A 20,631-nucleotide genomic window follows, 5' to 3' on the forward strand; every position below is an offset into this window, starting at 1 on the left:
CTGTGGTCAAGGCATCAGCTCTGTTAAGGACACCATAGTGACGAGATGTCACAAACTTCACAATGGTGAGAAAATAAATATTTCCTAGAAATAAGCAATGATTTAATAAACAAACTGCTCACATTCGAAAAGTTTGTATTTAATACCCAGGTCTTTAACTTGTTTGCATACATTTCATAACGAATTCAAGTAAATCCACCTGAACTGAAACCACATCCATAATTAAGATGCACACCGCTAACCGCCAACTGTCGGCATAAAAACTGTAAAGCCTTTCAGATTAGTAAAGACATGCCCATACCACCACAATATGTGCTAACACATCAATCATGTGATACCTTATCTAGCTGCCTCATTTATTTAAATCAACTCAATAAATACTCCAACACGTTTAAAAAAAGCAAACTAAACTGGACTCGACCGTTCAAACCGCTACAAAACTGATCACACCTCTCACATAAGCTTGACAATACTGAGAGCGACAGCACAACTTGCTTGATACAGATTTGAACAGTTTACTTGTGTACTTGTGTGTCTTAACTGCTAGAATCGTTTATGATATAATGAATAGGATGGAGTGTATTGAGGTAGTGGGGTCGGTTGGAATGGAGTAGATTGGGATGGATTGGGGTAGAGTGAGTTGGATTGGGTGGGGTGAAGTGAATGAGGTGGACTGGATTGGAGTTGGGTGGAGTGAGGTGAATTGAAATGGAGTAAGGTGGCTTAAACTGGACACGGTGGATAAGATTGGTTTGGGGTGGGTGGATAGGACTGGAGTGATAGGACTGGGATGGGGGATTGGATTAGAGTAGAATAGTTTGGATTGGGGACAATTAGAGTGGTGTGGAGTGGACTGGGGCAGACTGGAGTGAGGCAGATTGGAATGCAGTGGAGTGCAAAGGATTGGAGTGGGATGGATTGGTATGAGGAGGACTGGGGTGGGGTGAACAGTATTAGGGTGAGTGGATTGGAGTGGGGCTGATTGGAGTGGGGCAGGCTGTTTCGGACTGGAATGGGGCAGATTGTTGCAGATTGGAGTGTGGTAGGGTGGACCGGAGTGGGGCAGAGTGTCCTGGACCGGAGTGGGGCAGAGTGTCCTGGACCGGAGTGGGGCAGAGTGTCCTGGACCGGAGTGGGGCAGAGTGTCCTGGACCGGAGTGGGGCAGAGTGTCCTGGACCGGAGTGGGGCAGAGTACAGTGGGGCGAACTAGAGTGGGGCTTATTTGAGTGGAGTGGGAGGATTGGAAGGTGTGAGGATTGAGGTGGGAGGATTGCAGTGGATTGGGGTGAGTGGTGAGGATTGGAGCGGGGTGTACTGCACCCTTGTGTATTAAAGCGTAATTTCAGAAATTACACAAAGGAAAGAAAAAATGTTGTGTTGCAATACTTAGAACAAGATAATCATCTTTAGAAAACAGCGCCCACAAGCAGAAACAAAAAAAAAGAAAACATGAGCGTAAGTGACATGGCAAAACAAAGTAAACCAGAGAAAATACATCTTTGCACATTTTTGCCAGTTACCCGCCTTCTGTTTGCATGCCACTAAAAGTTAAAAAGAACAAAATAGCACTCAATCACATAAGGAGCAGCAGCCCAGCACCGATCCAGTGCTTGGCCCCTGCTTCACAGAAAGGAACAGAAATGATGCTAGGCTTGCAGTGATGAATTACAAGGCTGTAAAGAAGAGAGCCAGGCTAGCCAACAAATGGTAAACAAAGGGCAGGCTTTAAGCAATTATTGTTAACAGTGCCTTACAAGGAAGATGCAGGCGCATCATTGACCCTAAAACGGACAAACATTATTTGGAAGATGTTGAATCAAGGCCCTTTGCGCATGATGCACTGGCAAGGGTACTTCAAAATATAGGGCTTACTTCCCTTATATTACTGTAAAGGAGATAATGGGAGTTAATATGATGCAAACAATAGGTAATTAAAAGAGTACAAGCTAAAGATGTAGGAGTACATTATGTTACTTCCTGGGCAATGGAAGCAAGGGAGGGGGTTGCGGAAGCTAGTCACTTAACTGTGGGCGGAGTGTACAGTTACATTCGGTTACACAATACAGATTAAATCAGAGAAACAGCTCCTTTATTAGATGTTAACATCGACTAGAGTACTTGTTTTTTTAAGGTACACAGCACCTAAACTAGCAGTGACTATTCTCCTTAGTGCATTTTTTTGTTCACGTGGCCAAACAGCTTATGAATAGTACCCCTTGGACCTTGCTTCCCCACAGAAGCGTCAAAACCATTACTTGTTGTGTATAGCAATAATGTCACACACAGGTACTGCAATTACCTAAAGCCCACTAACCACAACTACTTCACCTTGAAGTGCAAATATCACCAGACATTTAAAAGAAAGGACAGTTCAAAACTCATCTTCCACAAGGCGTTACAAGATCTTCAGGTACAATGGACGAGCCAGGCATCCAAAGGATGACCTCTTTCAACTGGTTCATCAGTCTACATCTCAAATGTAAGTGATCAGGAGGAATTTCTTTCCATCTATAAAAGTCTTCATTTGAGAGCCTCATATCCAGTTACCTCAAAATGGAACAATAATTCATATAATTACCCTAAACTAGGCAAAGCTACCAATGACCTGTTACCAAACATTACCCAGGTCCTCCAGCTCTTTTCTGAATCTTACTAGCCACATCAAGTTTTACCTGTTGGCTGTAATTGCTATTTAATGACTGCAAAGCAGCTGAAAAGCTACTGAACACGGCAGATGGAGAAGTACCATAAAGGATGATCCTAATCATATAATCAACCAACCATCCCCTGTTTAAGCGCTATGCTGAGGGGACTTCAGAGATCTTATCCTCCTATGCGGGGTAAAGAAAAGTAGATTCACAGAATATTTTTGATACTGTGGCCACCTTTGCAGGCGAGAGCATTCAAATACTGTGCAGTCAAATATACTATCAAAAGGATATTTTGACTCTGAGGTAAACATATTCAAGCATGTATTTAGAAATGGAAAAGCAAAAATATGAAAGCTTGGAAGCTAGATATCCAACTTGGAGCTTCAACTCTTAGTGTCACAAACCTATAAGGCTACCAGGTTTGAAAATCAATTTGCCAACGTGTCATAAGGTTACACTCTATTTTTATATTGACCCTCCCAATACAACATATTGAATACTTAAAATAACTATGTTAAATATACCCTAACAAGACGCTCTTCCTTACCGTCACAAGGCAAGGGCAGATAGAGTAAGAAGAAAAGGAAAGGAGGCAGTGGTTGGACATGAGTACTTTAAAATGAGGGGCTGTGTCGCAGGAACAATCGATTCTGCTTAGTTGTGCAGTACTGGCTTTAGGATAATCGGGTTTGTTGAGGTGCCAAGCCTGTAATTTCACAGAGGTTGTTTGCCAAAAAAGCAAGAGATTGGGGGATTCCCAACTCTACAGTTTGGGTAGCATTTTCCTCGCAAATCATTTATCAGAATAATTCAAACGTATGGTGCATTATCCAGTAGCATATTACACTCTATACAAATTCTGCTTTTAACAATGCCAATAGGAAGTAGATGTACGCCACTTCATTAAACCAGACCATTCTGCGGCAACAGCCTACGTGTGGGGTAGGGGAGTACAGGCATTTGAGGGTGCTACAAAGACAGTCCCGTACAAAAAGATACACCATTTTACATTTTCTTGGTTGCACATATATGACATACCCAGCCTTCATTAAATCGTTATCAAAGCCAGCACCTGCCCCAGAAAGAACAACAAAGGTGTAAAATATAGACATTTTGCACTCATTCTTGGTCTGCCAACTCAAAGGCACTACTGAAAACACAAATCCATCAGTGGCAGCACTGTCTGAGCAAAGGTTTAATGTGGCTCTTGAACTCAGTCAGTGATTGCTACAAAATGCTGACGTGTATCCAGCCTTTCCTGGTCATTTCATCAGAAAGGAACAAAAGTCGAGATGGGTGATGTAAGCACACTAAAGCATTGCATGGGGCTCCTTCAGTACAGGGGTAACAGACATGTAGATCTGAATGGACCCAGGTCTCTGTGGACGGTTTTACTAAGTAATGGGGTGTTTGCTGGGATACAAAAATGTGCCTGTGAATAGTAAAAAGAACTATCAAGTGTTTCCAAAGAAATAGCGACTGTGGCTGGTGGATCTGTGAACTTTGGCTACGACTGAGAATGTACCAGCCTGTGGTAAAAAACATCGCTCAATTCAAGCATTACATTTAGTTTTGTGTGAATTTGCAAGAATGATTGAGAATTGGTGTCTTCAGATGTGAGCGTTCGTGATGTAAAACAGAGGGAGGTAAATCTTGCACGTAAAGATTTAGCTAAATTATTTCTGATAGATACATATAAGGCCATTGTTATAAATACCACTGGCATGGGTGGTTTGCAGGAGATGAAAAACCAAACAGCTTAAGGATCATTTCTTCAATTTTAGGAGTATGATATACTTTGGTTGACATATATTACATTTAATAAGATGGTGATGGTTGTCTTTGTGTATGCACCCTGGATATAAGTAGTGCCAGTGATAGGGTGAATTATAACTGAGTTGACAGGGGTTGTGCCACCAAAAAAAAAAAAAAAAAATGATGACTGTCTAACCAATTAACTGACACTTCCTGATGACACATTCCAACATTCCAGCTACGGGCAAGGCTGAATACACGCGTGGGGGCAAGAACGTGGATGCTCGTAGATGTCCACAAGTGTAAAAGATTAATACACATAGCCGCCCATTCAGAGGCTATGGAGCGCAAGCTAAGTCGCGGCTTTAGTGTGTGCACAGCCACAGGCCCTGAGACAGGTCATAGTCCTCTCATGCTAGCCCGATGACAACACAAGTATTTTTTTTAATTTTATATTCATTACCAGTTTAATATTGCTTACAACTTAAAAAAATATATTGCTTAAACAAAAAAACAAGTCTAAAAGGATATTATAAGCACTAGATTACATGTTCAGATTAGAATTTATTTGGCTGTGTCATTTATGGTTAAATTGCTTCCACCTCCCAATACCTTTGTAGTGCACACAGCGATAAAAAGCAACATGCTTCCAAGTTAATGCCAGTGCTGAGGATGCTTCCCTAAGGAACAGCTCTTCTTTGAAGCCGCAGCATTTAATACAATTCCCTCTGATTAACACTTTTCTATGGTATGTGAAAATATGCGTCCAGTGAGTAGAGGCACACATCCAGACTTCTGTTTCAGCTCCAGCAAATTCTGAGTCATGGGCAGCATCTTGAAATTCTCCTTAAAGAGGTAGAAATGCAAGATCCTGAGGTCTACGATAAGACTAAGTCGGTTGCCCTTAGGAATCAGGAAATACCCTGCCCTATGTGCTGCCCTGGTACCAACACTTCACTCCTTTCTGTAATAGGACTAGGACCTCTTGCTGCAGACTGTCAAGATAATATTCTGTCAGAGGGGGCTGCAAGGCGGTGGGGTCGGCAAAGTGCTTCTTTCCATGTGATGACACACAAGGATACAGACCAAAAACAGAGGGGCGCAAGCCAACAGACGCTGTCATATTGGAGTGCATTCAAGTCAAAACAGAGTGGTACTGTAGAGGCAGCTGGATCACAATCATTTACACAGTAAGAGAATGAAAGTTTTCAGGAATAATCAAGGTACATGGAAAGTGACCTTTTGGCCAACTGATAGCTGGATGGTATTAACTAAACGATTCTGCCCCTTTTAGAAGTATTGTGTAGCATTTTCAAAGTGAGGGTTTCGGTATTCCACATGCTGCACCGCTGTTCCTTAAGACAATTCTTTTGTTGAATGGATGGCTGATCATTTCTCAATTAGCGGGAAAAGGACTTCACATTTTCAAAGATTAAAGTATGGGAGAGGTACATGTGCATGTTTACACTATAGATTCCAGGACCCAACTTAAGCAGAACTAACAGTTAACACAGACCAGCTTGATGATGAAAGTCAGATCTGGAAGAATAGAAGGAATGAGTATGAATGTGGAGGTAATGGGCACCCACGCTCGACCAAAATGTATTTAATGAACTTTATAAATCAGTGACTTGTGAAAGTTACATTAAAGTAGTGATAGATTTGAAGGCAGTTCCTACGATAACCAGTTCAAATGCCAGGGCGATGTAAAATTTTTATCTGTGGGAGAACAGTCATCGTGAGGATTTTTAGAGCAGCGTTTGAAAGGAGTCTAACTGGTCAGAGGGCAGATGTCCCTGTTGTTTGGACGGACAGGTAGTACCAGTGGTTTTGTGATAGGAGGCATTATATGAAAAGGCATTATTTCTTGAAAGCTAACAAACTTGGATGATTCCTAGGATTGTGGCACGGTGTGTTCCATTGGTGTGACTGAAGACCTAATATACTTTCCTTCTCAGGACTTGCAGTAGAACCTGGTCTGTGCTATCATGTTTGCAACGCAGGACTTCGGATTTGAGCTGTGGTTGGTGTTTGAAAATAACGACTGATAGCCTTTTGGGTTGTGGCATTCATATGGTTTAAGGATGCGGAGTTTGAAGTTTAATTTCTGTACCATGAGAGCCTAATAAAAACGAAACAATTCTTTAAGGCTGACAGCTTGGGTTTGTGGTCTCTGGAGTTTCAAGCTTTTTCTTTGGGGCGACTGCACAAACAGTGATTTTGAACAGTTGAGTGTTGAAAGCAACAATAACAAAAAATCAATGCTGGAGCAGGAGGGTCCTTCAGCTGGTAGTTTCAACAATGGATGTGATGATAAGATAAGACCAAAAGATAGTTTTACAACACACCAAACTCTTTTACTTCTTGAACTGGGTTGGGGTGGCTATTAGCTCCTAAGGTGAGCTGAATGGAGGTTGCAAAATAGGGGGTCAACAGACAGGATTCAAACAGAAGTAGCAGTTCTTCACCAAGGGCCTTACTTGTTTAGTTGTTTAGACAGGAAGTCACATTTTTTGCATACATTTTTGTAGCTGCTGAAATAGTTGTGAGGTGGATATGGTCTGCGTACATTTACATGTGGGGAACGTCGCATATGATTTTCTTGGGAGCGGATGAGAACAGAGGTAGGCGGATGCTCTGGGTGCGTCCTAAGAGGAATGAGGTGATCCACTTGAAGACGTGTTGCTGAATTCTGATGTGGTGGACTCAACATCATCTCCTACGGCAACGACCCCAAGCTCGTCCTCTCGCTCACCAAAGACCTCTATAACACCAAAGAAAACGTGTGCAACGCTGTGAGCAACGTAGCAGACTGGATGATAGACAACTGCCTCACTTTGAAATCTGACAAAACAGAGGTACTGATCTTTCGAAAGAACACCTCCGCTTGGGACACCAGCTCGTGGCCAGAAGAGCTCAGACCCACTCCCACACCAACTGACCGCGCTCGCAACCTTGGCATAATCTTGGACAGGAAACTGACCATCAAGCAACAAGTCAATTCAGTTGCCTCCACCTGTTTCCACACCCTCCGGATGCTCCAAAAAATCTGCAAATGGATCCCAGTAAACACCAGAAAGACAGTCGCACAAGTCCTCATCAACAGCTGCCTCAACTACTGCAACATGCTCTACACTGGAATCCCCTCCCAGCTCATCAGAAGACTCCATACAATACAGAATGCAGCAGACAGATTCATACTGGACCTCCCCAAGCACAGCCACATCCCTCCTCACCTCAGGAAATTCCACTGGCTCCCTGTCCAGAAAAGATGCCAGGACGTTCACACACACACACACACACACACACACATACAAAGCCTTCCACAAACTGGGTCCATCCTACATCAACCACTGGCTGGACTTCATCTTTCCGTGAGACACCTGCACTCCTCTCACTTGTCCTTGCACAACTCCGCTGCATCCATTACACCGGCAGTGGGGGCCACGCATTCTCCTATGTCGCTGCCAAAGCCTGGAATGACCTCCACCTCCGAACTTCACCCTTCCTGGTAGACTTTAGAAAGCAACTCAAGAACTGGCTTTTCGACGCAGACACAGCAACCTCAGTACCCAGCTACCTCTAGGGGTGACAATGTTGTGCTTTAGAAATGATGACTGAAGGAATGAAAAATTTCAGAACCGGGCTGTCAGACACAGCTTGAAATATTAACTCTATTTAATATACATTTCTCACTGAAGTGTAAGTGATAATCACAGGTGTATTTTAACAGCAAAAATTTAAAGTAATCCCTAACAGTGTAAACTATACTATATGACCAAAGCGTAATGAGGCACATAGAAGGAATATGGCTCAATTAACTCAAAATGTTCTCGCTAAGGATGCAGTGAAATAACAGCAATTCTTCTGAAGATACTTTGAATGGAGAGAATACTTTTATGATGCTATGACAAGAGAGGTTAATGTAATGAGATTAATGAAATGTGGAAGAGTCACTTTTGTAGAAGGAAGTACAGATGGCCTCAAAAAGGAGGCACCCATCCTGGAAGCCAAGTTGAATAAAGTGTTCACTAGTGAACTTTAAAGCAAGCTATAGGTGGAGAAGATTCTACCACAAAAATTACAGAAAAGTGGTGGGGGTTGTAGAGGGACTCAATATGGAAGTGTTCCTTCAACACTATTCATGATACATGAAGAAGCCACTTAAGGGTCGCCGGCAGATCCCGCCCTCAAACATTTTAGAGACAGGTATCTAATACTACCGATGACCAGCAGAAGCTCAAGAGTAAATAGTCCAATACTCTGAGCTCAAAATTGTTCCTCTGAAGATATTAAACAGAAACAATTATACACAAAGTGGAAGTAGGTTTTTTTAAGTTCTCATGGGTTAAAAAAAACAAAAAACAAAAAACAAAAAACACTTCAATGGGTCCTGGGGAAAGACAGAGAAAACAAAATAATAAACACAGGTAAACAAGACCAAACAACCAAAACGATGGATTAAAGCCAAACTCCAATCAATGAGCGGCCGTGAAAAACACAGAAGCAGTAGCTGAAGGAGCAAGAGGTGCAAAAAGCTTGCCATTATAAAGCATATCTCGGGTAAAACGAACAGAGATGCAGTGGCTGCAGAGGAAGTACAGCTAGCATCATGCTAGTAGGCACACAGTGAAACTGCGGGTTGTCTATTTCACATGAACAACGGCTGACACTAAAGGAAGGTGTAGGCCCCACTGGAACCAAAGGTTAAATGGGGAATCAAGCTTAGTGTCTGACAGGCCGTGTGAACACATTCCGCACCACTTTGACAACCTCACACCTGAATGAAGTACGCTTCGGTTACAGAAAATGGCCTGAAGAGATTGGTTTAAAATGGGTAGTCAGAAACCAAATTGCCTTCCCAGGGACAGGGAAGCACTGCTGAGTCAGATGGCCTTGTACACTTATGCACCCAGGTTAATGGATCAGGACTTAACATGGTCACAGATGTGAATTCTGGACACTTTGCCTTTCATCCCTCCATGAATGATCACCACTGAGACAGGTGGTAAACATGCTACTTTTTCCATGACATAAACATGTGTAGGTCTCCTCGATTACCTGAAGGCTATTACTGAAACTGATGGAACTAAGCCAAATTTAGATAACCTCAAGATGTGGCTGTTAGATTAATGCAATAGTAAAAAGGATTTCAAATCTGACCTGTGGAACGGCAACTATATGAGGACTCACAGCAAGCAACGCTTGCAGTGCAGAGGATTTGTGCTTAATTAAAATGGTAGCCTCACACCAGCACAAGTAAATTTTCTATGCATGGTGAGAGTGTATTTGGGACAGATAACGGTGACCATTTGTTTTAGTTAGTTTATTAAGAACAAACAAAGAAAGACAGACAACGGTGAACACTTTGTTTAAATTTGTTTTGTTGGTATAAAGTAACCTACATATTTGGTGTTAGCAAGTCACAGGCTGTTAATGTAAATTGCAATAAATTATTCATAATGTGTTGTGGAAATAATTCATAGCTAAATATAACGGTATCAGGCCATATAGTTCACATTAATACCATGGATATATCTTCAGTGATTGAGTCTGTGAAATTTTTTACCAGCCATGATCTGGGAAGACTGGTGTGAATCATTTGAAACATATTTGGAGGTCATAGGTGGGAAGACCTTAGTAGCACCTCGCAAATTAGCTTTATTAAAACACAATCTAGGTATTGAAGGGAGGAAAGTACTAAAAACGTTGCCTAAATCTACACTAACTACAGCAATAAATCATGATGGGGAGGGAGCACGTGTCAGAATTGGTCAGTGAGCAGTATGTAAGTGCATTGAAAGCATTAGAAGACAACTATGGGAAAAAAATTAGTATTGTGGTAGACAGGGATAAATTATTTTCTATGTCTCAATTGCCTGGAGGAAATGTGGAACAATATGTATCTGTTCTGAGAACATTAGCTTCGACATTTAAGTTCAAAGAGTTACAAGAAGAAATTATAAGAGATAAGTTCTTAAATAGGACTAGGAATGTTAAAATACAGGAGAGACTATTAGAACTAAAGGATCCGTTCTTACAAAAAAACATTAACATAGCAAGACATATACAGAACACATCCAGGTATGTGAGGGAACTTAATGAGGGACAGTGTAAGGAGAAAGGGAAGGATGAAGAGGACAAAGTGAATGTAGTGTGTAAAGGGAAGAAGGTAGCATACAGTCCTGGCAAAATATCTGCACCAAAAGAAAACCGCATGTTACAGATGTGGCAGTTCCATGCACACTGCTGATGCGGAACCATGTCCGGCTACAAAGGCTAAGTGTTTGAAGTGTAAAAGAATAGGACACTTTTCATGTATTTGCAAATCAGAAAGTTGGACTGGAAACAGACGATCAGTGAATGGGGTCAATGAGGGGAGTGGGAGTAATTCAGAAGACGAAGATGAAGGAAAAGAGATTGAGGTGCTGGTGATATGTGCAAACCATGTAGGAGAGATAAACAAAGGATATCGACCTCCCAAAATGCAGTTTGAAAATTAGCAAAAATGATATAACTGTTTGGGCAGATTCATGTTCGCCTTACACTATAACCAATAAAGACATGTGGGTAAATATGGGCAAGTGCAAATTATCACCACCTGACATAGAACACGAAGGGTATCCCAGAGTAAAACCACCACTACTGGGCTATTTAAATGGTGACTTGTCATAACAAAACTGGTGTGCAATAGGTAAAGTATACGTGGTAAGAGAGGGAAGAGCTTTATTAGGATGGGATTAACAAAAAATGTTGGGGATTGTCCTTGTTCCTAATCACCCAGAACAAGTACTGTTGGCCGAGAACACAAACGAAAAGGATTGGAAGGTGAAATACCCAGGTCTGTTCACCAATAGGCTAGGATGTTTGGAGAAATTTGAGCATCGGATTACATTAAAATCTAGAAGCGTACCAAAAGTACACAAGGTTAAGAGTGTTCTTTTAGCTCTAAGGGCACATCTTAAGGAAGAATTAAATTGTTTGTGTGTGGTAGGCATAAATGAGCCAAGAGTCTTTGGAATGGCTTAGTCCCATAGTATTATCACATAAAGCTAATCTGGAACTTACGCGTGTGTGGACTTAAGGGATCTTAATCAGAATAGTTGGGTTGATTGCCATTCTCAACCACGCATACACGAAATGATCTCCACTATTAAGGACGCAAAATATTTCTCCAGCATTGATTTATCTAATGCATATCATCAGATCCGATTACATCCGGAATCAAAACATCTTACTTCCTTCATAACTCCTGAAGGAGCGTTCCGATTTGTACGCATGGCTTTTGGTTTGGCATCGGCATCTGCTGTATTCCAAAGGCTCATGGGAAACGTGTTAAGGGGAATTACTAATGTGCTTGTTTTTCAGGTTGATATCTTAGTGTGGGGTAAGGATTTGGATGGTCACAACGTTACTTTAAACGAAGTATTGGCTAAATTGCAAAAAGCAGGTTTAACAGTAAGTGAGGAAAAATGCAAATTTGTTGTTTCACAAATTGACTATCTGGGAAACACATTGCCTGGGAACGGAGTTAAACCCAAGATGCAGTCACTTGAAGCAAATGAATGCGCACCTGCTGACAAGGAACAACTTCGTTCATTTCTCAGTCTGGCTGAATATTATTCAAAGTTTGTAAAGCATTTCCCTGATAAGGATACACGGGTGTGAAATTTGAATGGACAAAAGAGTGTCAGCTGGCATTTGAGAGAATCAAAAGTGAAATTGTGGGAGCAGTAGTTCTGAGACCTTTTGAGCCCCAGGACAAAATCATGATTGTGGTGGATGAGAGGGCTTACGGTCTAAGTGCAGCGTTGATGCAAGAAAAATATGGTCAGGAACGAGCAGTAGCATTTGCATCCTGAACACTAAAAGGGGCTGCGACAACGTATTCTGTAATTGAAAGGGAAGCACTAGCATGCTGGTGGGGTGTGAACCACTTCAAAACGCGTGGGGGACTGCTTTCGAGCTGCGCTCTGACTATAAGCCATTAATAGAAATTTTCACAACCAAGGGTGCTGGTAGAGCTACTCCTAGAATTGTGAAATGGATATGCCGGTCACAGGAATAAAATTTTAAACTAAATATGCACCAGACAACAAGAACAAAAATGCTGATTGTTTATCTCGATTACCATTACAACTGAACGAAAAAGAAGGGGATGAAGACAATGAGGACAAAGAATGGGTAGTGGTGAATGTGAATGAGTCATGTAAATGGGCTGTAACAAAGGAGGAATGCAAACAGGCGAATGAGGAAGATGAGGTATTAAGGCAATTAAAGATAGGTCTGCCCAATGCTACGTATCAGTCTAGAAGTGCAATGAAGGATTATGGAGACTACAAAATGATATGGTCGGAACTGTACTCTATGGATGGTATACTAAGGAGGAATGGAAAGTGCCAGTGGGTTTGAGAACAAGGATGTTACGTTTATTGCATGAAGGACACAGTGGCATGTCAGGCATGAAGAGGAGGGCCTGTGTTGACTTTTGGAGGCCGGGAATGAACAGGGAAATAGAAAGATTTGTGTGGAATTGTGAGGCATGTATGTGCATTGATCAGTCTCACAAGTCAGAGGAATCCTTCATCTCACCCACCAAATTACCAGAGAAGCCATGGAAGTGGCCATGACATATGTGGTCCGTTCAACAGCAAGGGGATAGAACGGAAGTATGCTTTGGTTTTGGTAGATTATTTTTCTAAATGGCCTGAAGTGGCCCTTGTGAAAGACAATGTCATCTAGTGTTGAGTACTTCTGTGAAGAGGTATCCAGAAGAGAGGGCTATTCCGAACACATTGTAACAGATAATGGCCCACCATTTGTGGCAAGGGAATTCCAGCAGTATTTGAAAAGGGTGGGTATATCACAATTTAGAACTACTGTAATCCATCCAAGGGAAAATGGGTCTTGGTGAAAGATTTAATTGTGTCATAAAAGAGTGTGTACAGTGGAATGCTGATCGTGGTGATGACTGCAAATTGGGCATCAAGGATATGGTGTGGAATTATCGTAATACGCCACATTCAGCCACGGGAGAAACTCCTTTTTGCTTGCTGAAAAGAAGACATGCTAGTTCCAAAGTGACTGCTGCATGGATAAACAGGTTAGTCAGCAAGAAACCCAACATACAGGATTTGGAACAAAGAATAAATGTTTATCAAGAAGAATAAGCACACAGACATAACAATAAATTGAAACACAAGATTAAAAAGTTCAAGGTGGGAGATTGGGTGAGAACATCCCTTGTTGGTGGACAAAAGTCTGGGGTTTTTGAAGTGGTCTAAACCATAAGAAGTGAAGAAGGTGATTGGAAATACTGTATGGTTGGATAACAAAAGATGGAACATCAGGAAAATCACTATGTGTAATGAGTTAGAATGTAAGAAACACAAGAGCTATGATGAGGATAAAAGTGTATCCAACGAAAAGGTTAAGCTGAAGTCAAAAGGTGTGCAAAACACGAGAAGTCAAATCAAAAGGAAACCTGTTTGGCATAATGTCCATGTACATGAAGAGGTCATTAAAGATAATAAAACATTTGTTATTGTGTTCTGTATATAATGTTGTAATGTAATATAGTTATTTTGTTGGAGGCCATCAGTTCTAGCAGCCTCATACCTGGCCGCCCTAAACGCTGAAAGATCAAGCTCATACCCTGAATGTCCTGGACTATGTTTCCCAGAGAAGACAAAAAACCTCAAGTGTGACTTCAGCATGCTGATAGAGAACCTCAGAGATGACAGGAGTTTCATCATTGCCTGGAGGTAGTTGACTGCCTGGGCCGAGCCTGTAAAGGCCTCACTAGATGCTAATAGGGGCTCAATAGATGTTTGTCGCAGTTGAAGATCCTCCTTAAGCACATTGATCTTGACCTCCAAGATGGGGAGCTGGAGGTCAATGATTTCAGTCACCCTACGCGTAGTCACTGTGTAGGAAGCACTAGCATGCAGTGCCAGGTGGCGAGAGAAGCCAGACCCAGTACCGGCTGGTACTATGTAGTGGAATCTCCTGCTCCGTAAGCATCATACCATTGAGGAAAAAAATAGTGTTTCAAAATAGAGGTGCTATACAAGAACAATACGGGAGGCAGCTACAAGCCTTGTGACTCATCACGTCACATGCTGCACTTTGAATTAGAAAAAAATGTTCTTTTCTTCAGCCCTACTGCAGAGTCTTTGGGTAATTATTTCTCAGTTTTATAGGGCCTTTCATAGGCAGCGTCACACACAACTCCTGGGTGATCAGTGCTTTATGGTTAAAAGCTTTCTGATATTCTTTTATAAATCAAATAAAAAATTATAAATATAAGGTAGGTCACATTATAAAAGATCAAGAGGCTGTGCTGCAATTGTTAAGTTTAAAACAGATTTATTTTTTAAGATAAATAATGTACCGAGTGACAAAAATTATTTAAATTGTGTTCTAATTCAAATTTTAAATAACCGTTACTTTCATAATTGGAGAATATTAGATATGATCGTCAGAGTCCCACGTTAAACAAAAAAATAAAAATATGAAAATGTAGATAATGCACACAAATTGCTGCGGACAAAGTTTTCATTAGTGTACATTTATCCGATTATGATTTAAGGTACCAAATACCCAAGTGGTGTATACCTAAACTAGAATCATTAGCTTTATCGAATTATATCACTTAGTAGTTGCACATCTATTGTGGGAATGTATTAATAAGAGCTAGATATTTTACAATTTTACTAATTATAAGTGTTGCAAGTTATACAAATAATAATGTAACAGAATATAAACACGTCTCTTATCTATGTGTGTTCTTGTTGTGTATTATCATATCGTCCTGCCATGCAGAAGATAACCACACGGCTAAACACATGTTAAGGCAAAAGAAAGAAGATTACTTCATGGTTGTTTTCATTCTGGGAGATTTGTTAAAATAGTTACTAGAAACCTGAATAGACAAAGACAAAACGGTATTTGAAGTGGTCAACAACAGTATGGTTAAGGCACCATGAATAAATATAAAGTTAACTTGCAGTAACATCAACTCTTGGGAAAAGGGAACTTAGCTTTCAGACCATCTTTCAGGCTGGGCCTGAATTACCACTATTCCCTACCTTATCACAGAAAAACTAGAAAAATGTTTGAACCGCCCTTTCAGACCGGGTACCTACACTGAAAACACTACAGTATTACTAACCGCGCACGTCTATCTACACACCCTCCCCTGCGCAACTATTATGCACACCAAAGGACCCTGAACCCGCCTGTCGTTCAACATTTGTTGGTTTGCCTGGCACTCGTTTTTACAGCCTCGAAATGAGGTACTATTTTGCTCTTTTTAACGTCTAGTGCCCAGAAAACAAAAGGATTATGACTGGCAAAAACGTGTCCAGTAGGACAAACAAAATTGCAAAGTTTTATTTTTTTAAAGCTACCTTTTTTTTTTGTTGTAAATTTTATTTTACCAAGTCGTTTTTTTTCACTTTCCACTCATGTTTTCTTTTGTTTTTGCTTGTGGGCGCTCTTCTCAAAAGAAGCCAATTAACTTGTTCAAAATATTACAAAGCAATTTCGTTTCTTTACTATGTGTAATTTCTGAAATGATGCTTTAACATCAACATGCAGTACACCCCACTCCAATCCACCCCACTTCATCTCACTTTATCCTAAACCACTCACCCCAATCCAATCCAATCCAATCCAAACCAAACCACTCACCCCAATCCAATCCAATCCAATCCAATCCAAACCAAACCACTCACCCCAATCCAATCCAATCCAATCCAATCCAAACCAAACCACTCACCCCAATCCAATCCAATCCAAACCAAACCACTCACCCCAATCCAATCCAAACCACTCACCCCAATCCAATCCAATCCACTCACCCCAATCCAATCCAATCCAATCCAATCCACTCACCCCAATCCAATCCAATCCAATCCAAACCACTCACCCCAATCCAATCCAATCCAATCCAAACCACTCACCCCAATCCAATCCAATCCAAACCACTCACCCCAATCCAATCCAATCCAAACCACTCACCCCAATCCAATCCAATCCAAACCACTCACCCCAATCCAATCCAATCCAAACCACTCACCCCAATCCAATCCAAACCACTCACCCCAATCCAATCCAATCCAAACCACTCACCCCAATCCAATCCAAACCACTCACCCCAATCCAATCCAAACCACTCACTCCAACCCACTAACGCCGCCCCACTCCCAATCTGCCCCACTCCCAATCTGCCCCACTCCCAATCTGCCCCACTCCCAATCTGCCCCACTCCCAATCTGCCCCACTCCCAATCTGCCCCACTCCCAATCTGCCCCACTCCCAATCTGCCCCACTCCCAATCTGCCCCACTCCCATCCAAAAAACAATCTGCCCCACTCCCATCCAAAAAACAATCTGCCCCACTCCCATCCAAAAAAACAATCTGCCCCACTCCCATCCAAAAAAAACAATCTGCCCCACTCCCATCCAAAAAAAACAATCTGCCCCACTCCCATCCAAAAAAAACAATCTGCCCCACTCCCATCCAAAAAAACAACTGCCCCACTCCAAACCAACAGCCCCACTCCAATCCTAACAATCCCCAGTCCAGTCCATCTCACTTCCATCAGCTCCACTTCAATTCAAAACAATCTGTCCCACTCTAATCCACCCCATTCCAGTCCATATTAATCCACCATACTCCAAACCACCTTAATCTACCCCACTGCAATACACCCCACTCCAATACACTCCACCCCACCTCTATCCAATACACCCAACCGCTATCCAATACACCCAACCGCTATCCAATACACCCAACCGCTATCCAATACACCCAACCTCTATCCAATACACCCAACCGCTATCCAATACACCCAACCGCTATCCAATACACCCAACCGCTATCCAATACACCCAACCGCTATCCAATACACCCAACCGCTATCCAATACACCCAACCGCTATCCAATACACCCAACCGTAATCCAATTCAGCACACCGTAATCCAATTCAGCACACCGTAATCCAATTCAGCACACCGTAATCCAATTCAGCACACCGTAATCCAATTCAGCACACCCCACTCCAATCCACCCCTCCCCACTCTACACCATCCCAGTAGAGTCCAGTTCACTGTACTCCAATTGAATCCATCCAGTCTAACCAACTCCAATTCAATCCAATCCAGTCCCATCCATCCATCTATCTATCCGCAGCCCACCACACCCCAATCCAGCCCTCCCTCCCACCTCCAATCCAGCCCTCCCTCCCTCCCACCTCCAATCCAGCCCTCCCTCCCTCCCACCTCCAATCCAGTCCTCCCTCCCTCCCACCTCCAATCCAGTCCTCCCTCCCACCTCCAATCCAGTCCTCCCTCCCTCCCACCTCCAATCCAGTCCTCCCTCCCTCCCACCTCCAATCCAGTCCTCCCTCCCTCCCACCTCCAATCCAGTCCTCCCTCCCTCCCACCTCCAATCCAGTCCTCCCTCCCTCCCACCTCCAATCCAGTCCTCCCTCCCTCCCACCTCCAATCCAGTCCTCCCTCCCTCCCACCTCCAATCCAGTCCTCCCTCCCTCCCACCTCCAATCCAGTCCTCCCTCCCTCCCACCTCCAATCCAGTCCTCCCTCCCTCCCACCTCCAATCCAGTCCTCCCTCCCTCCCACCTCCAATCCAGTCCTCCCTCCCTCCCACCTCCAATCCAGTCCAGTCCTCCCACCTCCAATCCAGTCCAGTCCTCCCTCCCAACTCCAATCCAGTCCAGTCCTCCCTCCCAACTCCAATCCAGTCCAGTCCTCCCTCCCAACTCCAATCCAGTCCAGTCCTCCCTCCCAACTCCAATCCAGTCCTCCCTCCCTCCCTCCCAACTCCAATCCAGTCCTCCCTCCCTCCCTCCCAACTCCAATCCAGTCCTCCCTCCCTCCCAACACCAATCCAGTCCTCCCTCCCTCCCTCCCAACACCAATCCAGTCCTCCCTCCCTCCCTCCCAACACCAATCCAGTCCTCCCTCCCTCCCTCCCAACACCAATCCAGTCCTCCCTCCCTCCCTCCCAACACCAATCCAGTCCTCCCTCCCTCCCAACACCAATCCAGTCCTCCCTCCCTCCCTCCCAACACCAATCCAGTCCTCCCTCCCTCCCTCCCAACACCAATCCAGTCCTCCCTCCCTCCCTCCCAACACCAATCCAGTCCTCCCTCCCTCCCAACACCAATCCAGTCCTCCCTCCCTCCCACCTCCAATCCAGTCCTCCCTCCCTCCCACCTCCAATCCAGTCCTCCCTCCCACCTCCAATCCAGTCCTCCCTCCCACCTCCAATCCTCCCTCCCACCTCCCACCTCCAATCCAGTCCTACCTCCCACCTCCAATCCAGTCCTACCTCCCACCTCCAATCCAATCCAATCCTCCCACCTCCAATCCAATCCAATCCTCCCACCTCCAATCCATCGACCCCACTACAAACCAACACATCCCACCCCAATACAATCCCATCCATCCCACTGCAGCCCACCACACCCCAATCCAATCCACCCCTCTCCAACCCATCCTAGTTGTCCTCCCCACTACAATCCATCTAGCCCGTCCCACTCCAATCCATCCAGCCCATCCCTATCCCAAAACATTTCACTACAGTCCAATCCACCCCACTCCGGTTCACTCTAATCCATCCCACTTCAGTCCAATCTAATCCACCACTATCACTCCAATCTAAACTGCCCAATCCCATTTTATCTACCCCACTCTAATCCACCCCAACCCCATCCACCTCACCCTATTTCAATTCACTCTACCCCAATCCAATCCACCCCACACCAATCAACCCCACTCCACTCAATCTACCCCACTCTATTCCATTCACCCCACTAACTCAATCCGCGCCAAACCATCCCACCCTATTCCATACTACTCCATGACACTTTGCCAATGAACTCTACTCAACGATACTACTCCTCCTACTCCACAACATAAAAAAAAAAAATCCACTCTGAAACTCTACTCCCCCACTCCACACCACTAACATTTATCCATGCTGAACAGCCGCTACTGTGGTGTACAACATGGCAAAATACATTGCTAAGGCCAAAAGCTCTTGTATAAGCGAGACCTATTGGCTTTGACAATGTGTTGTTGGCTTGTACGTGTTGTCATATACTAAGGATGTATGTCTTACTGCCAAGCCCATTTAAATTATTAGATAATATTCATAAGACTAAGTGTGACTCTGAACCGAGGAACTTTGGGTATTTGAATGCAAAGAGGTCATGTAACAAACTAAAGATTACCACATGCTCACAGTGTGGGTCAAGGAATATCTTTATTTTAGGTTACAGGAAATTCCAGCATAATCACTAGAAACAGTGCTCTTAAAATAGTTCCTTCCTTTAACAGCTGCCTCATGATGATTGAGTCACCTCCGCTGATGCCGCCCTGCAAAGGCCAGGCTCTTCAAAAGGCTCACTCCAGAGTTCCGTTGAGCTCTACTTCCACCTGATAGAATTAGGCAGACAAGGACAGAATGTTATAACATATTCTATCATTGGAATTTCTCCTTTAAAGACGTGAACTGTCACTCCTCTTGTGGCCTTGGGAATTTTGTTGAAAGAATATGAGTTCCCCGGTGGCGCCTGTTTCCCCCATTTTTTCTAAAGGTATCAGAACTACCAGTGCATCAATTCATTCCTATCTGCCTCCTCCCTAGCCTTATTCCATGGAAGGCATCCAGTCTGCTGTGGCCATATTGGTGAGGGTGTGATAATGCATGCTTTGCTGGTGGCAACTGGATTTAGATGCACAGAAGACAGATGCAAAGGACAGGTGGGTTACCATATTTGCGTATGCAGAGGGGAAGTCCCAGAAATTTTGAGAGTTAGACTTCGGAAATGCCATTTTCAGGTTGGCAGATCCCACCTCCTACATGGTGGAAACTGTATGGGTCAAAACTTTGCCTTGGACATAGGAGCTCTGCTGATGGCAGTCAGCTTGGGAAATACTCCTTCCTGTGTATCATGCATTCCCTTCTAACCAAGAACATTTAGTTATTGTTTATTTTTTTCATAAGCCTTACCCCTGTCTGGTTCTTCCTGTGGAAATTGTGTAGTCTTGGGACAAAGACACACCGGTCAGTGACATACAGGAAAAATACACACATCTGGACAGCAAGCCCCTCTTACCCACCGTCTCTTCAGAATCTGCAGAACAGCTAATACCCTATCCACTCCAAGGGATAGCAACACATACGCACA

The 20,631-nt window shown here is 43.4% G+C and overlaps 1 protein-coding gene across 6 annotated transcripts in view; it reads right to left on the reverse strand.

The window, feature by feature from the left end:
- The window catches only part of CNOT4 (CCR4-NOT transcription complex subunit 4), a 534,336-nt gene that overhangs the window by 74,626 nt on the left and 439,079 nt on the right, over positions 1-20,631 (reverse strand). The window contains exon 11 of one of the 6 annotated variants that reach the window (XM_069227953.1): positions 19,686-19,876. The exons of 4 other annotated variants lie outside the window; for them this stretch is intronic. In XM_069227953.1, the coding sequence (XP_069084054.1) occupies positions 19,797-19,876 (80 nt within the window). In that variant the 3' untranslated portion in view covers positions 19,686-19,796. Of the gene's footprint in view, positions 1-19,685; positions 19,877-20,631 lie in introns of those variants that run through there. One more of the 6 variants, XM_069227952.1, reaches the window with a different exon arrangement.

Source organism: Pleurodeles waltl, chromosome 4_1 (assembly GCF_031143425.1).
Source record: "Pleurodeles waltl isolate 20211129_DDA chromosome 4_1, aPleWal1.hap1.20221129, whole genome shotgun sequence".
In the NCBI taxonomy this organism is placed as follows: domain Eukaryota; kingdom Metazoa; phylum Chordata; class Amphibia; order Caudata; family Salamandridae; genus Pleurodeles; species Pleurodeles waltl.